The sequence below is a fragment of the Callospermophilus lateralis genome, chromosome 15 (assembly GCF_048772815.1).
Source record: "Callospermophilus lateralis isolate mCalLat2 chromosome 15, mCalLat2.hap1, whole genome shotgun sequence".
Classification (NCBI taxonomy): Eukaryota; Metazoa; Chordata; class Mammalia; order Rodentia; family Sciuridae; genus Callospermophilus; species Callospermophilus lateralis.
Genome location: NC_135319.1, coordinates 83,133,029 through 83,156,843, shown reverse-complemented (window position 1 = coordinate 83,156,843; position 23,815 = coordinate 83,133,029). Strand labels below are relative to the sequence as shown.

The 23,815-nt window shown below is 52.6% G+C and overlaps 1 protein-coding gene across 2 annotated transcripts in view; it reads right to left on the bottom strand.

The window, feature by feature from the left end:
* The window catches only part of Grk5 (G protein-coupled receptor kinase 5), a 195,845-nt gene that overhangs the window by 27,307 nt on the left and 144,723 nt on the right, over positions 1 to 23,815 (bottom strand). For both annotated transcript variants that reach the window (XM_076834183.1, XM_076834184.1), the window contains one exon: positions 2,122 to 2,222. In XM_076834183.1, the coding sequence (XP_076690298.1) occupies positions 2,122 to 2,222 (101 nt within the window). The remainder of the gene's footprint in view (positions 1 to 2,121; positions 2,223 to 23,815) is intronic.

The following is a 23,815-nucleotide window of genomic DNA, read 5'->3' as shown; positions in this document are numbered from 1 at the left end:
TAGGTCCTAGGATATGCCAGGAGCATGGGAAGGGCATTGTGATTAGGGACACAAACAGTAAGTCACGAGCATTAAACCAGCAATCTCAGAGATATGTCATCGCCAATTAGGGGACATCTCTCTGAAGAAGGGATCTGTGAGCTGACGTGAGGACAGAGGCAGAATTACTGAGGTGCAGGGAGGGGCTGGGACTCAGAGGTGGGGTGGGGGTGCAGAGTGGGGCTCAGTCCCTGAGGGATTTGGAATTGGTCCAGGACCAGTGAAGTCACTATGAGCTTTCCATGAGTGCAGTAGAATTTACTGGTAACCTGCTGTGGACCAGGTACCAGGATAGGCTCTGGGAGACTAGGACTCCTCTATATCTTAGGCAAGGCCTAAGGGGGCCTGGCAGGGTTCAAACCTGGCTGCAGGCAGGGGTGGGCTTCTCCCCTTAAAAAGTGGGCCTGTTGTGTAAGGTGGTGCACACCTGTAATCCCAGTAACTCAGGAAGCTGAGGCAGGAAGATCACAAGTTCAAAGCCAGCCTCAGCAACTTAGCGAGGCCCTAAGCAACTTAGTGAGACCCTGTCTCAGAAAGAAAACACTAAAAATGGGCTGGGGATGTGGCTCAGCAGTAATAACAAATACAAACCATTGAGGCAGGTATCTGGCCAAAGGTCTTGTCATTTTGCTGAAACTGGATGATCCTGCACCCTTAAGTTCAATCCTGGCACACACACACACACACACACAAAAAGCAACCCAGCATGCTAACCAATCCAGTCAGGTACTTGGAACCTGAGGAAGGGCAGGGACCATGAAAGGGTGAGGACATGCCAAACTTGAAAACAGGCCAGCATGGGAGGCCAGGATGGCCCTTCCCTCAGGGTCAGAGTCAGGGTCACTAGCTGTGCCTCTGCCCAGTGTTAGACCCTCAGCAGCTTCTACAGAGCAGCCAGCAGGTGAGCCTGGCATCCTTCTGCTGCCCTGGATCAGGTTGGGGGAGGGGGGAGGGGGTCTCCTGAACACCCGCCTTCACCATCACACCATTGCTCTTCCCTGACTCAGGGCACCCAAGTGGCTGGTTTTGTTGTTCAAGCTGCACCAGGGCCAACAGGGAGTCCTTGCTCACTTTGGAAACCCCCGGTACCTCGCATGTGGGGACACAGCAGTGCTTAATACTTGGGTGCTGAATAAGAGCCCACGAAAATACCCCAGGCCCAAGCAGCTGTGTGAGATGAGCTGGCTCTAGCCAGGTCCTAGTGGGTACAGGTTTCTGTGTGCCGTGTCTGCTCACAGGCAATGGTGCATGTGTGTGTACATACATGTACAGTGCTAGGTGCACATGCCTTTGGAAGGTGCTGTGCAGGATGGGGTACGGGCGTAGGTGGTGCCACTGACTTGTCTCACTTCCCCTGGGGTAGACGTAGGGGCCACAGACAAGGGGCTGGGTGCTGGGAAGGCTCCTGCGGCCCACCCTGCATCTGACTTGACTGGTGGCAGAGTGGGGTTGCGGGTTGGAAGGATTTCCAAACCACAGAAGCAGGGTCAATTTTTGCACATTCCTCTGTCCCAACAGCCTGGAGGGACACTTGTTTTCATCTTTGTAGCAGATATTTTCTTTGGACTTGGTAACCTGGTATCTCATTCCCTTTGTGAAAAGTGTAGCCATCCACTTATCCACAGCTCCAGTGGATGCTGGGACCTCCGACAGTGTCAAACTCTGTGTGTACTCTGATTTCCTCATATATACCTACCCGTGATAAAGTTTCACTCATAAATTAGACACAGTAAGAGGTTAACAATAATAACTAATGATAAGACAGAATAATTATAACACTATACCATAATAAAAGTGATTTGAAATTTACAAATTATTTATTTCTGGAATTTTCCATTTAAAATTTTCAGACCAGACTTGCCAATGGGTCACTAAAACTGTGGGACGTAAACTGCAGATCTGGGCGACTACTATGCACAAGCCATTGGGTGGCCTGGCTGGAGCTCTTGGGCTCTGAAGACCTGCCCTGAAGCCCGACTACTGGTGGAGGGTTCAGGGTGGCACCTTTCCGGGTGTCCTAATGCCCCAGCCCAGGGAGAAAGGTGGGCCTGCTCAGGTAGGTGAGAGGGGTGGAGCACTTACTGAGCACAGGCAGAAAAGAGTTCTTTGCCGGGCCTCTGCAGGAGTTTCGCCTCCGTCTGGGAGACCACGTCTTGGCTAACTTGGGCGATGAACACCGGGGACTAGAAGGAGGAAGGAAAGGGAAATGGTGAGGGAGGAGGAAGGAGCCAGGGCTTTCCCATAGTTGCCAGGTCAGGGACCAGTCGGACCCCCAGGGAGGGTACACCAGCTGCCAGTCCCAGTGTGGCCCTTGCCTCCTGCCCACACCCCTGGCCTGGGCATATGGACAGTGTTCAGTGGTGTGGGAGGCTGCCGGGCCAGAGGACAGTGAGTACACCCAGACTTAGGGTGCGATTTCTGGCTCTCACAGCCGTGTGGCTTCACAGAGGTCACCGAATTCCTCTGAGCCTTGCTGCTCACCTGCACAGCGATCATCCCTATGGCTGCGGCCTGGGGTCGGAACTGACAAGGTCTGCAAATGCACACAGCTGCAAGGAGCTGTGCAAGTGGTCTCGGTGACTCCTAGTGAGCCCAGTGAGCTTGGTGGTGTCCCTGGACCACTCAGCCTGTTTCCCCTGAGGGCAAATGTGACGGGAGTACCCAGGCTTGAGGTGCAGGTGTGAGAGGGTTTGCAATGGGGAAAGCCCGGTGGGAGGGGAGGCTGTCCGAGCAGCTCTGGGGCTGGCAGACCTTCTGCTGATCCCAGGTTCAGAGCTGGGGAGCCTTTGGCTCAACCGTTCACCTCAGGCTCTCAGGAAAGTGACAGGAATAATCATTTTGCCCAGAACAATCGATAAAACTTTCAGGAAAAGCTTCTGGCCCAGACCCTGGCATACAAGTTTGAGGTTGTGAAATTAAGGTCATCACGGTCATTTCACTCTCCTAGGTTAGGCTGCTGGCCCGAGGCTTGGGTTTGAAAGGGCGGCTCTGAGCAGCAGCCCCACCCTGGGCGGGCCTCACCCACCCCCACCCTGCCCACTGCTCACCCTCCACCAGCTGTTCCCAGGGCCTGACTCACCAGCTGGCCTTTGAGGTGGGCTTTTAATAAATTACAGGGGAAATTGAGAAAAATTACCCGGAATGGGCTCAGAAAGACGGGCGTGAACACATCTTTCTGCCCAAAGAATGTTGGAGTTGGAAAGGCCTGCCTTCTCCCCCAGCTACGGAGATGTGACTACAGGGCTGAGTACTCCTCTAGGTCTGCGGGGTGGTGCCTCCTGGGGGCGTATAACCTGGGGGTGGGTGGGGAGGTGGCAGCTGGCAGGTCCCTGCTGAATGAAATCAGCCGCTCATTTTCTATTCCCCAGGATTCTCTATAACCAAATTCCTTCCTTCTTCTCTTCAGTCTTTCCCAGGTACAGCCTCTGCAGGCTCACCCCTGCCCTGGGGCTCTCCCTCCTCAGGGAGCCTCAGAGGCTCCAGCCCAGTGAGGGCAGCCCATGGGTACAAAGCCAGTTACCCCAAGCACCAGGCTCCCAACACAACTTCCCACCAATTTGCCATGGGCTGTCCTGGTTAGGGACAGCCCCCTGCCTTGAAAGGTCCCTTCCTCCTTGGCCTCCAAAGCTGCCCTCTTGGAGAACAGATGCTGATGCTGCAGAAGGAGCCTGGGATGAGGCAGGAACCCCAAGCTTGTTCTGACCTCTGTCTGACCTTGGTCATTTTGTGGCTTCTCTGTGACAGGAGAGAGCTGCTCCTGAGATATAATCTTAGGCTCCTTGGAGATTCGAGAATTGGTGGTGGGGTGAGGGGTGCACTTCTAAGACTTGGGAATTCTGTAGTTCGATCTCTTGGGAATCAGTAGCTCCAAGCTACTTCAGAGTGATAAAGTATGAACAGGGCATGGGGGCACCCGCCTGTAATCCCTGGACTTGGGAGACTGAGGCAGGAAGATCACAAGGTCCAGGCCAGCCTTAGCAACTTAGTGAGACCCTATCTTACAACAAAAAAAAAAACAAAAGGGTTGGGGGGTGGCTCAGTGTAGAGCACCCCTGGTTTCAACACCCGGTACCAAAAGGTGATCAAATAAGGACAAACCATTGTCCAAGGGCAAATCTGCTTCAGGAAGAAGAGGGTTGAGGGCTGGAGCAGCCTTGGTGGGGAGGGCCCCATGACGACACAGAGGGGTGCTCGATGTATATTTGTGAACAAGCGGGTGAGATGAGAGACGTGCTGCACCAGGATCTGACCTTTAACCTGGTAGGAATTAGCAAAGGCCCAACATGGGACACTCTGAAGCTGGACCCTCTAAATCTGGCAGCAAGCTCCTCATGCTGCAGCAAAGGGTGATAGGCTCAAGAGCACTGAGAGCCGAGATTGTCCCTTGGCCTCCTGCATAGCACGGGGGACTAAATATGCAGATGTACATTTCCTTTTGTCTCCCTTTGCCACTTTTTCTCTTTAAAAAGCTTTGCTCCCCCGCAGCACAGCCTTCAAGATGGAATTTTTTAAAAGTTTCTCCTATTTTTCTTCAAAGCTGGCTTTGAATAAAACCTATTTCCCGGCCAATTTGACTAAATATTTGTGGAGCTGCCAGCATGGTAGCCTCTTCCCCTGGCTGGTATTGGGCTGCTGGGTAACAAACAGATGCTGGGCATGTGGCTGTGGGGAGGAATGGAACCATTTTTGGGACCCGAGGTGCCCACCTGTCTGCACTTGGCTACACACGAGCTTGCCAAGCCTCTGCCTTCACCTGCACCAGGACCCACCCTCCCGCCACAGGCCCAGCTGGGGCTGACGGGGGCAGGGGTGGGAAATGAAAAGGCAAAGCCAGTATAGCCCTGACCTCAAAGCCCCTCCCTCCGTAAGACACAGATGCTATTCGCACTGTGAGGAAGCGTCCTCACGGGAAGTTCTTGCACTCCTTGGCCACCTTGGCCATGTGTGGTGACGTACAAAACGGGCTAAGTGGGACTCGGTGGCCTTCAAGCTTTTCTTTCTTTCTGTTTTTAGCAGCAAGCTTTTCTCCTTTTCCAAATGAAATTTATCTCCTTATGTAGATCCAACATTTAAAATCAATAAAAGTAACCGGTAACAATGGTTTACATAGAGTGAAGGCTGACCCTGGTCCACAATGCACGTAAGCACCTCCCAGGGGTTCTCACATTTAGCCTACATGACGGCTCTCTGAGGTACATATCAGCATGACGACCTTTTTGAAGACCAGGAAGCTGAAGTTCCAAAAAGTTAGGCAATTGGCCCAAGAATGCCCAGCCAAGAAGTGACAGAAGGGATCTAAACTGTGTGCCTTGGTTGGAGGTTTGAGGCCATCTGGGCCTCCTCTCTCACCTCCTTCCCCATCTCCCAGGAGGCTCCTTATGTAGAGCCAGCGTGAACACCAGGGCACTGCTGGGTCCTATCAGTAGAGGCAGGGAACACAGCTCAGGCAATGAGACCCGCACTAACTTAAGACAGAGATCATTATGGGCTGGAGCAATCTGGGAGAGGCTCTGTAGAAGTTGGAATTGAAGGCAAAGTAAGACCTGGCCCCAGACTTCCCACCTGTCATTAGCCTCCCCTCTGCAGGAGAGGATGGCCCACTGTGCTCCCTTCTCAGTGGATGATAGGGGTAGCCCAGAGTCTAGAGGTGACCAGTTCTGTGCATGAAGTCTCGCCACTCACAGGCCAAGCTCTGGCAGGGGAGTGAGCAGCAGATAATGCCTGCGGTTTCACGACCACTGCTTTAAACTCAGCCTCAGGCTTGACATGAAGAGATTAAATGATTCCAACTAAAACCCCTTTCAAGAGACTCCAGGGAGTGACAGCTTTGCCAACAAGATGGGAATAAGAAATTTCTGGTCAGTGTGAGCCTGGACCCGGAACCCAGGCCCTCCAGGAGGCACGGCGAGCAGCTACTCCCAGGTGCGCTTCAGTGGAACCTGGGGTGTCTGATCCTTCCCTTCCCATTTAGAGAAGTCCACTATAAAGAGAGAACCAGTAAGAAGGCCCCCCACAGCCTGCAGGCGGGCCCGATGCACCCCTCAGAGGGCCCTGGGGATCCTAGCTGGAGTCACACTTGCCATCCATCCCCGGGAAGTCCCTGCAGATCCTGCCAGGAGGCAAATCCCTCTGGTCTCTAGAGCCCTGCAGGTGGGCCAGGAGGGCTGGTGTCCTTACTGCAATGAGGACTCATTTGTGGACAGTGGACTATCCTCTGTGGCGTGGCTGAGGGCCAGGCTGGGGGGGGAGGCAGGGACTATGCTCCATTTCAAAGATGGCCTCCTGATTTCCCTCTAAGCAGACATGCAAAGGTGAGGGCCTCCAGGCCCTTAGATGTCTTCAGGGATAAAGGTGACCAGGAGTAGGGGCTTAGTGAAGTCGGCTGCAAAATTCCCCAGGGGTCTGGGAGCCCTCAGGCCCACAGTACTTTGAAGTTAAGGATGGTCTCCTCCTCCAGCTGCAGACTTTGACTTTTAACACAATGGTACGACTAAAGCACCAAGTGTCCTTCCCTGTGCTCAGTGCTGGAGATGGAGCCCAGGGCCTGGAGCATGCTAGGCCATGCTCTACCACTGAGTTGCACCCAGCCCTACCGAGGGTCCTTTGGGAGTTATGAAACGAGCTCATGACGGAGCAGCCCCCAAGGGCTGGAGGAAGGACCGGAGGTTTTCTGCTCAAGGGGTCCACCATGAATACTTGGCCTCTTGATGGTCTTAGTAGCTGACATTAACCAGCCTGCCTGGCCCGGCTAGAAAGTCACTCTGGTGACAATCAGGATGACACCCAGCTGTCCTTATAAGGAGTCCTTGAACTGAGATAGCTTAAAACAGCATGCTATGTCTCGGAGCACTGTTGTGTGTCCCTGGGACACTGACCAGAGAGTTTTCTCCCCTCTGGCCTGACCAAAAAGGACTTGGCTGCTTGGAGGAACTGATGCCGCTGGGACCCCCCATCCCACTGCTGCAGGTGGGCCTGGCGCTCTGACAATCCCCTCAGTGCCCGCTCTTTGGCCAAGGACCCTCCTCCACTCTTTCCCACTAATGCTGGGGAGGAGCAGGGTGTCATTAGAGCTTGGGTACAGTTCACCTGCTCTGAGTCTGTGCCGAGGGGAAAGGCCTGATCCTTCTCCTGCTTTGGGAATGAGAAATTGACCTTGAATCAGAAGATGTTGGGTTGCGCTTGGCTGGTGGCCCAGGCTGCCAGGGGTTGCTGCGGGTAGAACAGACGTGACGTGGCTGTCACTCTCCCCCAGGAATTCCCAGCTACCTGTTCTGTCTTGCTGCCTCCGCCTGACTCCTCTGCTCCCCCTGATGCTTACATCACTGGTTCTGGGGATCAGGCAGCTCCCAAAGTCAGGGTTAACTATGATGTGCCTTTTCAGGCAGCAAGAGATGAAGTGTGCATGGGTAGTTTTCTGGGCACTTCTGTGACAGAGAAAACTCCTTCATGCCTGGCAGCGGATGATGTGGCTGTGTACATGGATCACTGTGTACCTTCACTCTCCTCTAGGCCCCTCCCCTTCCTTTGTCTTCCTCTTTCGTGTCCTCCACTGCCGTGACCCTAAACTTCAGCTTGCTGGCTAGGCTGACTTCTCTTGTCTTCTGCTCCATCAGAACAGAGCCTCTGCGATAGTCGGGTACAGCAGGGGTGACCAGCAATGATTCAATGCACTGAAGGCCTTGGGATTTCTAGGGGACAGTTTGGGGTGGCAGTCTGGTTGGAGGGAAGAGTTAGGGGATGTCACAAAGCTGTGTTTGAATAGCAGTGGGTTTAGAGGGAACATGTGCTTGTTTTGGAGTGACTTCCTGGCTAAGAGGTTACACAAGGGGAGGTGACCTCACCCCAGTGCCTTTAGTGCAGCAATGGCTCAGTGATTTACATTTTCATGTTCACAGAGTCAAAGGGCTTAACCCCAAACTGGAATTTCCAGGGAAAGGCAGGCAGGCTGAGGAGGGAGGCAGGGCCTGGCCTGGGGTGGGGGGTGCGAGGGGAAGCCACCCGCTGGGTTCTTTACTCTGTACTCAATCCCAGAAGCTCATGCAGGTCACCCAGCACACCCAAGACTTCCCTCTGATGATGAAACATCCCCTCTGTGTGACCTCACACAGAGTGATCCAAACCTCAGGGCAGCTGGCCCCCAATTCAGCTCAGCTTCAGCCCTCGAAGCCAAGGCCAGGCAAGCCGTCGGTCCACGAGGTGGCACTATTGAGCCCCTGCACCACGGTGCCTCCAGAGCCCAGGAAGATATTCTACCGCTGGACCAGCCTCCTGTCCTCCAGGAGTAGGGAGGACACAGGGGCCTGCCTGAAATAGTTAGCAAGGGATTACCCTCATAGCTGAGCAGTGCTCCCTCACACTAACAGTTGAGGGGAAAATGAGAGATGGATGTGGGAGGAAGCCCACCCGGGGAGATGAGATGAGAACTGGCCCTCGGAGCAGAGGGAGGATTTACAGAGGAACCACACTGCATGGCAAAGGCCTGGAGGCTGCAGGGAGTTGGAGCAGCAGGAGAAATGCTTCACAGTTGGGGACATTCGTCTCCATGGTGGAAAACAGGAATGGCAGTGGCACATGCCAGGAATCTCAGTGACTCAGAAGTTGAGGCAGGAGGATCGCGAGTTCCAGGTCAGCCTCCAAAATTTAGACAAGGCTCTAGGCAACTCAGTAAGACCTTGTCTCAAAATAGAAAAATGATAAGAAGGGCTAGAGTGTAGCTCACGGTAGAGCGCTCCTGGGTTCCATCCCCAGGACCGTGAAATGGAAAATTAAGGGAAAACGAAGAATGAGAACACGGGAACGGCTGTGATAGGGTGCACCGCTATCCCAGGAGCTTTGGTCATCAGCCCTAAGGGGGACATCGCAAAGACTGCTAGCATCGGTCACCCCCATGACTGCACCTGCTCTCCAGGGCACTGTCTCCCTCTGCACCATGAATGACTGATAGAAAGAAAGGACACCATTTTCTGCATCAGTGAGAAACTCCAGATGTCTGAGGCTCTTGCTTGTGAAAGTCTCTTTCAAGAGGTCAGAGTGGAAACAGGATGAGTTATACTGGCTGGTGTCCTTGGAGGGAGCTGGAGTGTGACCCAAGGACCAGGAAAGGCTAAGAGAGCTGCCCCACCTCCACCCCACCCCCACCTCCTTGACAGCCATCAATAATCCTCTGCATCATCCTTAGAGGCATCTGGAAACACAAGCCCTATACTTGTTCAGAGGTCAGGACCCAAGATGGGGAGGGAAGAGGGAGAGATCAGAGAGAACTCTCCGGGGAGGAACCCCAGGGCTTTCCCCTTCAACCCACTCATGGCACAGATGGAGAACCCAAGAGAAGGGAACCCTCCCAGTTGCTGGCCCATGCAGGAGCCAGGATCTGCATCTCAAAGTGCATGTGTGCCGGAAGCGTTCTGAGCTGCAAGAGCTCTGGCCCAGCATTCTGGGAAGGACATTTCCATTTCAGTGGCTCATCCCCATTTCACAGGTCAGAACACAACCCAGCAGTCTTGGCCTGGTATCGCTCCCGCCCATCAGCTCCTCTCCGTGCCCATCTCACTGGCCTGCTTTCAGAAATTCTCTCTCAGACTATTCAGCAGGGTCCTCACAGATCTCTGCTACCCCTTGCTCTTGCATTTGACACGACAGTCCCCAATGGAGTTTTTTCTGCATCATACAGCATTGATGGTCCCTGTTGCCTACAGGATTGAGTGCAGTGCCTGCACAGGCCTGGCCCAGACACCCTTCCCAGCTTCTTTCCCCTTTCTGCCCTCCACTCCCCATGATCTGGCCCCATATTGGCCAATTCCTGGGCAAGCTCTCATTTGTTCTCTAGAAGGACCCCTTCCCACCCATCATGGTTTACCCAAATCCCACCTAGTCTTCAGACCTGCTTCCAATACAACCATCCCCAAGAAGACCCTGTGAGCAGTGAGGACCTTCACCGAATCCCACCACCCAGGGACACTGTCACAGCACTGCCATTGCTGCCATTTCTTGAGCACCCACTTACCAAACACCAGGTCTAGGAGCCTTATGTGGGTTATCCTGTTTAATCCTCTCAAAGTCGATTTCATTATTATCATATCCATTTTACAGATGCAGAAATAGCTCAGAAGTCAAGTAACCTGCCCAACACCACACAGCTGGTCTAAGAGCAAAGACAAGATTCAAACTCTGGCAATCTGTGCACAGAGCCTTATCCCTAAGCAGTATCAGGTCCTTCAAGGATGCCATGTTCCTTCCTAGATAGCATGCAAGAGAATCTTGACCGTGGCCTTGAAAAGCAAGCCTTGTTTGGGGAGGGCTGGATAAGGAAGCACAGTGCATTCTCATGCTTTGAGAAATGCTGTTTGCAACACACACATACACACACACACACACACACACACACACACCAGTGTCCAACATATGTTTTGCTTCAATATACAGACACATCCCCCTGAAGAGCTCGGAGCTCATTAGCAATGGTTCTGCCAGTGGACAAAAGGTCAGTCCAGGAGACAGCCCACTCTATCTCCAGACGCAAGCACTTAGGGCTTGATGATGTGTGTATTTTCCTATGTGGGCAGCTGACATTCCCCATGTAAACTATTTGCAATTTCCCAACGTGGACAGCTTGGCTTTCAGGAAAAGCTGAGCAGGAGTGAGACAAGACTCTGGAAAAAAAAAAAAAAAGGGAGGGGTGGTTCCCAGGAAAGGGAGCTGTTCTGTCCTGATGGACCAGAGTGAAAGCAGTTACTTCTGGGGACCCTTTTCTCCCCCAGGATGGAACGAGGCAGGGTAACTCCCACGACTGTACCCTGCCCACCCCTTGACCTGCGTCAGCTACGGGAAGCCTGGTTGTGGGCAGAGCAGGGGTGGGAATCAGGCATCCAGCAGGAGCCAGAGCTGGGGGCAGCTGTGGCCTGTGAGAGGGACAGCCCAACAGATATGGCACTGGGTTTTCCCACCAATTTGTGCTTTGGTTCCTCTGCAGTAGAATGCTGGGAGGTGGGGCTAACTGTTCCAGGATCAAGGACATGGAAACTGAGCCTTGGAGAGCTGGGTGGGGGGCAGGACTGTTGTTCCATTTCTGTCTCATGAGAAAGGAGTGCAATGAGTACTCTGTAACCACCTGGGGGCAGAACAGTCAAATGGTGGACTCAAGATTCAAACCCAGGCCTTTCTGGCTCTAAACCTGGATTCTTTCCACTTCACTTTGCTGAAATGAACTGATGGTGTCCCTGGCACACGACCGACTTCTCAATATACCTGTTGAACAAATGTGTGTGTGCACATGAATGTATGTTCACAATGCAGAAGAAGGAGCCAGTCCTTTTCCAGTGCATCAGAAGTGACTTCATGAGGCCATCCGGTCCGCCCTCTGCCTTGGTGGAGCTAGGGCCATCAGAGTTCTTTGGAAGTTTCCCAATCAGAACTGGATGGAGGGTCAGTGCGCATCTCAGGTAGGAACTGTGGGCTGGAGGCTGCGGGAGAACATGGAGCTGCCCTTGGGGGACATATTCTGGGTCCAGGGGTGCCTATCCCAGGTACCGCTGTGTCTCTCATGGTTTCATTTGGTCATATGAGGAGGCCCCAGTCCCAACTTTCTCATAACTTCCCCTTTGAGCAACTGAAAGGTGAGAGCCTACCACTTGCTGCCAGGAACCCAGGGACCAGGGTGAGAGCAGGAGGTGGTGAGGCACGTGGGGCCTTGTTCCAACCCCGACCCCTGGCTTGAAATGAAACCTGCTTGTACCATCGATCACAAGAGTTCAGAAGACAAAGGCGAAGTCTTGTTGACCAGCAGCCTCGGGGGAGCGTTTCCTCACTTGGGGGTTGATTTAAGGTCTGGCTGACAGGAAGAAAAAGCGCCGTTCTTCCACCTTTTTAATCAAAACCTCAGGGCCATGTGTTAAAGCCGCTGCCGCACACCCTGGAGTCTGTCTGGAGTAGTTCCTCTCTCTCTCTCCGTGGCGGCCAGGCAGGAGACACAATCCACAAGCCCCAAACAAGAACGGATCAAAGGAAAGAGGAGGGCTTTGTTTTCTGGGTCACTGGAGAGAAAATAAATCAGCTCAGCCACACGCTCAGGAGCGAAGCTCCCTCCACTCTGGGTCTGATGTCTGTATCCGGCAGCTCTGGGCAGGGACACCCAACTGCTCAACACAGCGTCCTCACGGCCAGTCTGGTTGGTGGACTGCAAGGCCTGAGCATTGTGCCAGCGACACGGCCAGCACACAGCTGATAGCGAGAGGTGTGTGTGGTAAAAGATGGAAAAATAAAAATCTCCTCCCTGGGGCAACATACCGCTCCTCTCCGAAGTCTTAAGGGAGGTGACCCTCACTGCTTGCCTTGGAGGTGGGCATGGCCTCCAATCAGAAGTGGATATACTATGGAGCACAGGAAGCTTAAGCTTTGAGGCTCTCAACTTGCAGTCCTGGGAGACACAGGATGTTCTATGCAGGGAGAACTCAGGTTTCAGCAGGGAGCATTTCTACAGAAATATTTCCAGTAAATCGAGGTAGTGGATGAAAAGGACCCGAATCTCCAAGGCTCCAGTAATTTGTTGTGATTTCTTTTCTCATTGCAACATTCGCTTTTGTATGATGTCCTATTCCCTTCGTTGTTAATGCTCCACCTCCCTGGCTCAAAACCTGGATCTTCCCTTGTCTCCAATGCAGAGCACTCAGTCTCACAGAGCCCTTCTCCAGACTGTTTCTGGAGCCCACCTCTGTCTCTGCAGGCCATCAAGCCTCTAGGAAAATGGTGCCAAATCTGCCAACTTTTCCTCTCCTTGATGAAAAGCTCAAAGACCTAGAGTTAGAGCTCTCTGTTGCATCATGTGGTTGGTGGAGGAGGTCAGGAAAAACACACCGACACTGTTTGGAAGCGTCCACTGCCCTAGGTAAGGCTCACAATTCCATTGTGACACAGGCACATGGCCACCACTATTTGAATAATGACCTCTTCCACCTCTTCGATGGTGGCCTTGGGGATTATGCCAGGCACAAGAAGGGACTTCCAGGGTTGGGAGTTGTCTTTGTGAGCAACAGTAGAGGAGGGGACACTGATGTGATAGATCAGGAGGATTCTGCACTGGGATAGGAGTCAGGTTCCCTGAGTGTGCATTCTGGCCCAGATCACGAGTTCTAGCCCAAGCACTGAAAAGGCCAACTCAGTTGGCCAATGGCAAGAGTTCAAGGCCAATGTGGATTGTGGCCAGCCTGTCATTCCCCAGAGGGAAGGCTACAAAGGTGGCCTCATCTGACACAGGTGGCTTCCAGGCTAAGGTGAGGCTTGGCCCAGCCCCGAGGGTGAGGGCCTTGGACAGGCAGTGGGGAAGACCCTTCCGTCCTCTGACTCCGGGCATCTGCCTTGAAGGCTTCCAAGAAGACTAGACACTGGCGAAATCCATTTCTTCCTTATGCGAAACGGACACTTTCCCTGACAACTTTCAGATGGCAGATTGCCTCTGAGGACCCCCCAAAAGGTACAAGCAACAGAACGAGGGGTCACGAGGCCAGGAAGTGTCTGAACAAGCCCTGCTACTGGGGGGCAGTGTGCAGTTCGAGCCCCTTCATGGGCCCTGCTGACCTGGCCACCAGGCCCCAGGCACTCCCTGCAAATCAGCCACAGCCTTTGCAAAGCAGAAAGCAGATTGGGCTCAAAAGACCTAGATGGGTGTTTTCTTTGCTAGTCAAGTGGCTTTGCAGAAATCAGGATGAAGAATTTGTAGGGGTCGGAAAGTGAGAGAGGACATTTTTAAACAACAGCAGAATGTAACCAGGGGCCCTGAGAGCTGGACAGCTTTAATGAGAAGGAGAGGAAACTACATAGTGACCCTGACCCCAGCCTCGATCCTTGACGTCAAAAGCAAAAGATGATAATTAACAAAATGCGATGTGTCCGGACATGGAGTGAGGGGCCAGCCGAGCTCTGTCAGTTTGATAATCCCCGGTCGTGACCTGCAGGCCCAAAGTGTGCAACCAGAGATGACGTGCTGTTTATACAGGCTGCACACAGGGGCTCACAGGCCCCAGAGCAGCTGTGAGCAGAAGGGATTTTCCTGGCGAGTGGTCTGTATGCAGCCACCTCTGCCACCACATGCAGGTACCTTGCAAGTGAGCTCTGGTCCCAAAGGATAGGGTGCAGAATGCTCAGGGCAGGGAGTATCCCTCAGGCTGCGTGTGTGAGAACCGAGGGCACAGCCAGCTGACTTTCTGTGTTCTAGAACACCCACTGCTCTCTTCATCCTCAGGAGCCAAAGGAGCCTCAATCTGAAATGGGGTTGGATTTTTCTCCAGTGAAGATTTCATTCCAGGGGCTTTGGAACGAAGAAGCAGCAGAAATATTCTCAGATCTGAGGAATTCGGCCACATCAACCACCTCCCTATAAGATGTCATTTCTCTGCCCAATGTCCATGGGTGGGATAGGCCACATGGGAAGTTGGCCAAACACAGGCACCACAGGGACTAGCATGCTGTCCATCCAAGACAGAGCCGGGGACAGGGAGCCCTCAGGAAGCCACTCCGGAGAGGAATTCTGGGCAGGAAATACCCTACGCACAGAAGTGCAGGGGTCAGAGGCACAGCCTGCTCTGCCAACATCTAGGGACATCAATTTTCTGACCTGGAAGGTCATGAGAAAGGAAAGAGGACCTGGAGAGGCCTGCTGTGGCCTACTGTGAGGAGCCCCAGTGGGCACGTCAGCCTTGAGGGCACCTTAATGAAATCAGGATGTGGGTGAAGACAAATTTTGTCCCAAGAAAGACTGGTCAGGGGTTGTCTGAAGGACGATTACACAGTCATTAAAAATGTCACACAGGGATCCTGTGAGAGGAGAAAGTGCTGATGACAGTGTGTGAGTGGAAGGCAAACCCAGGAGGGGCCCCGGAGAGAACAGTGGAGTGGACACGTTGGAAGACAGCCCACCTCTCCATCTGAACTTGGACAGACCGGGGTTAGACCCAGTCTCACCCCAGTAAAATGTGGAAGTGCCATTTTCACCATTTTTAAGTGTACAATTCACCACAATCTTTTTTTCCAAAAATCTCTGCCCACACAGAAGCCCTGTGCCCGTCAGCAACAGTTCCCCACTCCTCCTCCCAGCAGCCCTTGTGAACTGCCCTCTACTCCGTCCCTGCGGACTAGCCGACTCTGTGTACCTTGCATGGCAGACCATGCATGAGTGCCCTTTCCTCTCAGCTTTCCACTTAGCACGGTCTTGTCCCCACTGTGGCACGTGTGACCACTCAGTTCCTTTTTCCAGCCGAATACCATTTCGTGGTGTGAGTGCGCTGCATCCGGCTCATCCATCCAGCAGCTGATGGACACTGGGGTCGTGTCTACCTTTTGCTACTGTGAATAACAGCTGCTATAAACTTCTGCAGGCAAAAGTCTCTTTGAGTCCCTGTTTCCAATTCTCCCGGCATCACTCTTTCTAGCTAAAGAAGCAAAGTAAAATGCAGAAATTGTGTCTACCGCCCAGAACAGCCACGGAGGCGGAATGCACTAGCTGTGTCAATCATGCAGCGCACAGTAGGTGCTAAATAAACGTTGCTCTCTCCCACCTCTTCCATCAAAACCCGCCTTAAAGGAACACAAGTGAGTTAGGATTCCGTGCTCAAGTGTGGACCTCCTGGCACCAGCGGCCTTCTCTGCTCTGCCCGGGCATCATTATTTTTCAGCATTTAGACACTTACTGCCCTTCCTTCTCTCCAGGCAAGGAACATCCCTGTCTCCTCTTCCAAGCTGTGTGAGTGTGGGGTCCAGTCCTTTCCTGGGCCTCAATTTCTTCACCCAGCAAATGAAGAATTTGGCTTAGCTCGGTGTTTTTCAATCTGGGGTTCCACGGAAGCCTAACTGTTCTCACAGTCAGAGCCTGAGGCAGGATCAGGAAGGCGAAAGAGGCTTCTAGCCCCAGCTGGTCAACCACGGCAGGTCCCCTTTATCCATGTGCACACTAGAAAGCTGCAGATAGAATTCTTGGCCCTGGGTGAGCCTGTTTCTCCTTGGAAGACCATCATGAGAACTGAGAACTGGGATATTTCAGTCATGAGCAGTTGTCCCCAAAACACTAGCTCCTTCCTGTCTTGCCCCAGGACACCCAGTGAACACAAATTCGCTTTTGAATTCATCTCTGCTCCTCTCCAAAGTGGAAGACGGAGAGGCCCACCCCCCACCCCCACTGCTTAAGCAAACGCCAGGTATCAGGGCTATACCACCCTGGATGTGGCCCATTGACCCAGGAGCTGTGCAGGGCCAGGCCTGGTTGACACTTGGATGGGGGGAACCCCAGGAAGTCCCTTCTCAAGTTTTCTTTCCAATCCTCTTCCACACTCGGGGCTCTTTGCAGGGCTGTGGCAGGAAGCTGGAAAGGCCTGGAGTATGGCCCAGCTGCCCTCCCCTGTCCAGCCATCCAGCCAGACCCTCAGCACAGGCCAAGGTGGACTCTGAGCTTACTGGATTTGTTGACAAGAGGATGGAGGTCTGTTCCTGTGTTGGGACACAAGGGGCAAGGACTGCAGCAGAAATGAAAGGTCAGGTCCAGGGCCTAAGCCCCATGGAGAATAGGCCAGGCACTTGCAAAAGAGGCACTTGCCCAAGTGACCCATGTTCCATGCCCTTGCTTGTTCAGGAGACCAGTGGGTGGTTAGATGATTAGGTGGACCCTACACCACCTCCCCCAAAGCCACAGACCCCAGGAAGGACCCTGAAGAAGCCTGAACTAGTCCAGTGCTCTTTGTTCCATGCTGTCACCAACCCCAAGCCAGCGTTTCCATAATGCTTCATTACTGGAAGCAGAGCGCTGGACTGGCATTTCCAGAGACAACGTGTGCCTTAGGAGCTTCAGCGACACTATTAAATAATATTGGCTCAGTCAGGGAAAAGCTTATTCTTTTCAATTCTCCTTCAAGCATCTGAACATCAAGATGAAGTCTCAGCATGGTGCTACTGTCTCATTACCAATCTCTGACATTCCTAATCTTCAAAACCATCAGAATGGAGGCCTACAGCCCAGAGCCTCAGGCAGGCAAAAGGATCTAGCTTGGATTTAATGCCAATTTTTCCAGCTATCTTTATGTATAACAAATCAATACTGGTTTTGCGGGTACGTTTCGGAAACAAGATTTCCTTTTAAAACTTGTTCAAGTTGAAACATGAGTTGATCTAAAGAAAAATGTTATATAGATAATTACAAGCCCGGTTGATAAGTAGGGTAAAGGCCCCGAAGGTGCTATAAGAATGATTGACAGTCAGGAGCCCATACGCGTGCCATTATTTTTATCAACCCTGTACTCAGACGAGGAAACTGAGGGTCCAAGGGTGCATAGCTGGAAACTGGAAGGACTTGGATTCGACCTGGTCCTGAGGGTAGGAAGTAAGGTTGGCCAAGGTGCTAAGTACTGGCCTGCTTGGGCTTGCTGGGGCTCCGGGGGCTGGAGTATGCAGGGTGGAGGGGCCTCCGAAGTGGTGGGTTCAGTGAGCCAGGGTGGGGATGAGGGGAGGCAGAGAAAAGGCAAACTTAGAACGATTACTTCTTTTTTCTGGAGAGGTTTAAAAGATGGATGTTTTTATTGAGAGACAAACAAGCACTAGGAATAAATTTCCTTTGTGCAGAAAAGAGGGCTGATGGGTAATCTCCCCTGTCGCCGAGACAAACTTCCCAGACTTACCCAGTCATCGTACATAGAAACAAGGAGGCAGCCCCATGTCTATGGAGGGACCAGGAAACAGTACTTTGCCTGTAGACCTTTGGCAAGCAAAGTTCTCCGGGAGCCGCCTGTGCTGGGCAGTCCCCACCTTGCACAGAGGAGCATGTTGGCAGTACACGCCAGGAACCTGTCCCCACCCTCTGCCCGCCCTGGTGCCCAGGAAGACCCACACGCAGGCCTTTCTTTGGAACCACCCACTAGGTTTGAGATGCCTTTGAAATCCACTGCTACTTCCTCGTAAAAGCCCTGAAGGTGCTCTAAGAATGATTGACAGTCAGGAGCCCATATGAGGGCCATTATTTTTATAATGGCTCCAAACTGGGAACCATCTTCCAGGCCTTGATCATCAGGATTTCACTGATGGGGACCTGGCAATGGTGGCTCATTGGCCCAATTCAAATGAACCACAGCAAAATGTCCCACAGTGGGCACTGCTGAGGTGGGTCACTCAGGGGCTCTGCCATTCTGGACCAACCCTCCTCTTCCCAACCCTCAGCTGTCTGGTCTGTAAAATGGGCACAATAACATGCACCTTAGGGAGCTGCTGGGAAAGTCCACAAGCAGGTCTGTGAGAAGCCAGAGCAGGGCTGGACTCGGGGGGCTCAACGGCTGAAGAGTATTGTCAAGTCAGCGGGATGAGGGGTGGGATGTCTGAAGGACCAGGCCCGGCCCTGACCTTTCTAATGGGCAACAGGGTTTGGTTCTCCAGAGGAAGAATGGTTCATGGGACAGGAGGATTTGTTTCCTTTGTCCCTAAACAGGCCCTGTCCCCCAAGGAAAAGAGGACTGCATACAAAAATAGATAAGACAAAGCTAAACAAATACTTTTTAAAAAACGAACAAAAATGAAGCCAAAGTTAAAAACCGTTATGCTTCAAAGAGCATCATCAAGAAACTGAGACGAGGGCTGGGGTTGTGGCTCAGAGGTAGAGCGCTTGCCTAGCATATGTGAGGTACTGGGTTCAATTCTCAGCACCACATACAAATAAATAAAATCAAGGTCCATCAACAACTAAAAAATAGAAAAGAAACTGAGACGACAACCCACAGACTGGGAGAAATATTTGCAAATCGTGTGTTTGAGACCTGCAAGCAGAACATACGAAGAACTCTCGCAACTCAACATTAAAAGGACAAGCAACTCAAGTTTAAAACGGGCTGAGGATTTGAACACAGACATTTTTTAAAGAAGATACACAAATAGTCAATAAGCATGTGGAAAGATATGTGACATTATTAATCACTAGAAAAACGCAAATCAAGATCATGTCGAGAGGTTGGGTGTGGTGATGCTCACCCATAATCCCAGCAGCTCAGGAGGCGGAGGCAGGAGGACCACAAGTTGAAAGCCAGCCTCGGCAACTTAACGAGGCCCTAAGCATTCAGTCTCTAAAGAAAAATATAATAAGGGCTGGGAATGTGGCTCCGTGGGAAAGTGCCCCTGAGTTCAATCCCTGGTTCCAGAAAAAAAAAATCATGTCAAAATATTACTTCATACACAACAAGATGGATAAAGTAAAGAAAGAAAGAAAATAACAAGTGACGAGAAGTGGAGAAACTGGAAGCCTCAGGCGCTGCTGCTGGGAATGACAGTGGTCACACCGCGGGCCAAGGTCTGGCAGTTCCTCCAATGATTACACGTACAGTTACCATTTGACCCAGCAATTGCTCACCTGTCTGTAGCCAAGAGTGGTGACGACACGTGTCTGTACATAATTCCCACATGAATGCTCCTGCTACCATAATTCATAACAGCCCCAAAGCAGAAACTGCCTGTGTCCATGGAACTGATGAGAAGATAAATGAAATGTGGAGTGTCCACCACCGCAATATTGCTTGGTCGTAAAAGGGAATGAAATACTAATGCACGCTACAGCCCGGATGAACACTCTGTGGCTCAAGAAGCCGACACAGAAGGCCACATATATATGACACTCTATTTATGTGAAATGTCCAAAATCAGCCTAGCAATGAACAGTGACTGGTTGTCAGGGCCTGAGAGAAAGGGGACAGGGCAAGAACTGCTAACAGGAATGGGCAAAGGAGGGTGGTAAATGTCTTGGATAGGTAGTGGTATCTGGGCGCAGTGGTTCACACCTATAATCCCAGAGGCTTGGGAAGCTGAGGCAGAAAGATTGTGATTCAAAGCCAGCCTCAGCAACTTAACGAGACCCTGTCTCTAAATAAAAATGTAAAAAGGGCCGGGGATGTGTGGCTGAATGGTTAAATGCCCTGGGTTCAATCACAGTATGAAAAAAAAAAAAAAAGGTAGGGGTAATGGTTGCATGACCGAATATTTTTAAAACCACTGAATTGTAGATTTTGAAAAGTTGAATTTATGACATATGAATTAGATCTTGATAAAGCTGGTATTTTAAAAAATAAGATCGGTAGTGCTTAGGTGATATACAATACTGTTTCCATGGTTACTTACTATTACTTATTATTAGAGTTAGGAATATTTGCTGGTGCACCCCCGATCAGGGTGACCCTTCCTTCTCTGCCACCACCATCACTTCTAGTCCAGATCCCCAAGAACCCAGCGCGCACATCTGGTTGACTGTGGGGTTCTCTGGCCAGAGCCTCTGAGATGAGGAGCCTGGGAACCAGCCCGTCCACCCAGCACCACACGAACAAGGCTTTCCTGGTGTGTTCACCTGGTTTTCCAGAAGTCTCTGCATTCCCCGGCCTTCCTCTTGACCTTGAGAGGAAGTGTCGGGTATCACTTCCAGGTCAAGGCAGTTAAAAGCTCCTGTGGCTCCTTCATCCCTCCCTTCCTCTTGGGCGGTGGCCATGAGACCACACGTTCAAGATGGAGGAGCTACAAAAGTGGTCAGAATCACTGCATCACCCATGGAGAAGCTCCGGAGAGAGAGATGACCCAATCGGATGATGCGTGAGAAAGAAAGAAACCTTTGTTGTTTGAGGCCCCTGAAGATTTGGGGTCGGTTTGTTGTGGCAGCTTGCATTAATCATCTCGACAACACGCTGCATGTTAATGAGTCCAGCCTTGCCGTGGCGCCCTCTGTGGCTGGGGCCTCCAGACCCTCCCTGGCCTCTCAGCTCCACAGCTGGGAGTTGCGCGTCTGATAATTTCCTCACTCAACAGCCTGATTTTGAAAGCTCAAAGAAGGAAGGGGAAGGCAGAGGACCCCAGCCAGGTGTCTAGGATGCATCAGCAGCGTGTTGCCCTCGCCAGTTGTCCTGTGGCACGACCACCCCGCCCACTCACGGAAGAGGACCAAGAAGCTCAGTGACCTTCCTGAGGCTGTGCTGCTAAAAGAGGTTGCATCTATCTGCTGCCTGTCAGTTAGATCCTTCGTTTTTCAGCCACTCCCAAAGCCCACCCCTGCCTCATGTCCTATCATGGCCACCAGAGCAGAGCTGGCCTTGTGTGGGCAACTGCTGCAGGATTTGGGGCAGTGTCCAAGGAGTGGGCTTTGCCTCTGGGGATGAAAGTTTGAGCAAGGCTTTGCAGAGTGCCCTGCCACAGGGAGGGGACTGTGGCTCCAGGCGTGAGCATCTCCTTGGAGCAGGGACTTTCCATCCTGGCTTCTGGCAAATACTCAGTGTCAGTCACTGAGGGACAGGAGCCAGAGACATGAGGCAGAGAGGTGAGGGCCGTGAAGGGAAGCTTCCCAGGGCTTCCCAGTTCCACCTGAACCAACTTGCTCTGCTGTGGGAAGGTGTCCAGCAGGGAACAAGCAGATAATCATCTTTGCTAATGGACTGATAACCGGCCTCTGCAGGGGATGCTGCAGGCAACAATGACCCTATCCTGTGCTCCTTGCCTGGGGTCACCACCCACTCAGAGACTCAAGACAAACCAGGAGGTCATCTGCAGTTCCTTCAGGCCCACACCTGGCTGTCACTTTTCTCTTAACATTCTCGAAGCCCTACCCCCACTGCTCCTCTGGCCCCTCATGGCTCCTGCAGCAACTCCCAGATGGCCCCTGCTTCCTGTCCTTCTGCCTCCCCTCATACTCCTCCATGTGGCCAGAGACACTGTCATAAGACACAATGACATCCAAGGCCTTGGTCAACCTCCTGACGTCAACCTCTTCAGCATGGATTCCTGAGCCCTGCAGCCCCGAGGACCACCCCACTTTCGCTCCTACCCGGTGACCATCCGCACCCTGAACTACTCTGCACCAAGGGCGCTCGGCCTTGTGCTGTGGCTGATCTGCCATGGCCCCATTCTTCGAGGTGGGGGCTGCGGGTGTGTACAGGATGCACAAAAGCAACCCTGGCTGCACCTGTTTAATGCTAGTAATACCTCCCCGAACACCAACTCCAATGTCCCAAGACATCACCACATGTCCTCTGGGGCCAAGTCGAGACCACTGCTCTCTGCCTTTGCTTCTGGAAGGTTCTTTCCCTCCTTTTGTACCTGGTTTCCTCTGCTGCCTTCTTTCAAATCCACACCAGCATCTTCACCTCCCAGGGCCTCTGCTGGCTCGCCCAGGCTGGGGTAGGGGTGGCTTCTCAGGACCCCCCTCCCAGCACACAGCACTACTCCAGTCACACTGCATTCAACTGATCTTTTATGTTTGTCCCTTTTCTGTAAGGTGGGCTGCTCAGAACCCCCACCTCGGAACAAGGAACACATGGAGGATGTGCTCAGAGACCACCGGGTCGGAAGGATGGATTTTGACTGGAGACAGAAGAGCCCTGTGCATTGGAGGGGTCTGGGCAAGGCAGACACAGAAACAGAAGGGACAAAGACCCAGCAGGAAGCAGCACCTTCCAGGACAAAGACCAAGAAGACGTGGATATCAAGAGGAGACTGAGAGCCAGGTGTGGTGATGCATCCCTGTACCTCTGTGACTCAGGAGGCTGAGGCAGGAAGATGACATGTCCAAGGCCAGCCTCAGCAACTTGGCAAGACCTTTTCTCAAAAATGAAAAGCACTGGGGACGTGGCTCAGCATAAAGTACCCCTGGGATCAATCCCCAGGACCAAAAACAAAAACAAAAACATTTGGGTGATGTGGCTGGTGCCCAGTGGGGGCTGTGGGAGTGACCACAAGAAAAAGGAAGTAGGAGCAGGAGGAGGTATGGTCACAAAGGCCCCAAGAAGACTTCCGCAGCCCTGGGGTGTCCAGCAGAATGCTGAAGGCGGGGGGGTAGTTTTGTGGTCAAATAAGTTTGGGAAATGCTTTGTTAGCATAAGTAGTTTTCCTCATAGCAGGACTTCTGGAGCTTTCAATGTGCTCATGGGCTCGTGAGATGGCGGCCCACACTGTGCTGACCCCAGGGCCTCTGGTCAGTGTTCTACAGCTACATCTGAAAACACTGCCTGGAGCTGACATGTGAGCTGCATCTTAGGAAGGCCCCCAGGCAAGGATGATCTGGATTTGGGGAACAGTGGCTCTGGGGGTTGACCGGGGCATGAGCCACTAGCTCAGCTCCTCACTGGGTCCCTTGCTCCGATACCTGGGGCTTCTGCAGCCCTGAGAAGTAAAGTGGGTTCTTGAGCTCCTCGTGGAAGGCTGGGGGCACAGTGCAGAATTTATTGAAGAAAAGCAGTCGACCCAAGAGATGGCCTCCCCAGGCCCCTGGGCTGTAACAGATGGTGTGGTTTAAATTTCAAAAGTTGAGGAGTACTTAAGGAAAAATGTTGGCAGGCACAGAGGCACTTGTAAAACCATCTGAGCTGATGGGGTATCTGGGCCCCAAGCCTCCAGAAGTTGAGGCTTCTCTGAGCAGAGGTAGGGAGGGCTGGAGGGCCCGGATCAGGGTCTGCTGGCAGAGGCCTCTGGATGAGGTGGGTCAGGGGGGGGCGAGAGGAAAGCCGTGGCGCCTGCCCATGTCCTGCCCTTGGACAGGCTGCCAGCGTCTACTCCAGCTGCACAAGGGGAGCACAGTCAGGCAAGGCTGGGTGGAGGGAGCACCCCACCCCACCCCACTCCATCAGATGGCAGGAAGCTGCACACCCCAGGGAAAGGTCTGGGGTCCTGGCATCACCCAGAGGTGGGTACAAGGTCTGGGGTCCCGGTACACCCAGAGGTGGCTCTGCCACTAGCTATGTGACCTGGCAGGTGACAGCTCTGTGGAGCAGCCTCATCCTCAGCGGTAAGAGGAGCA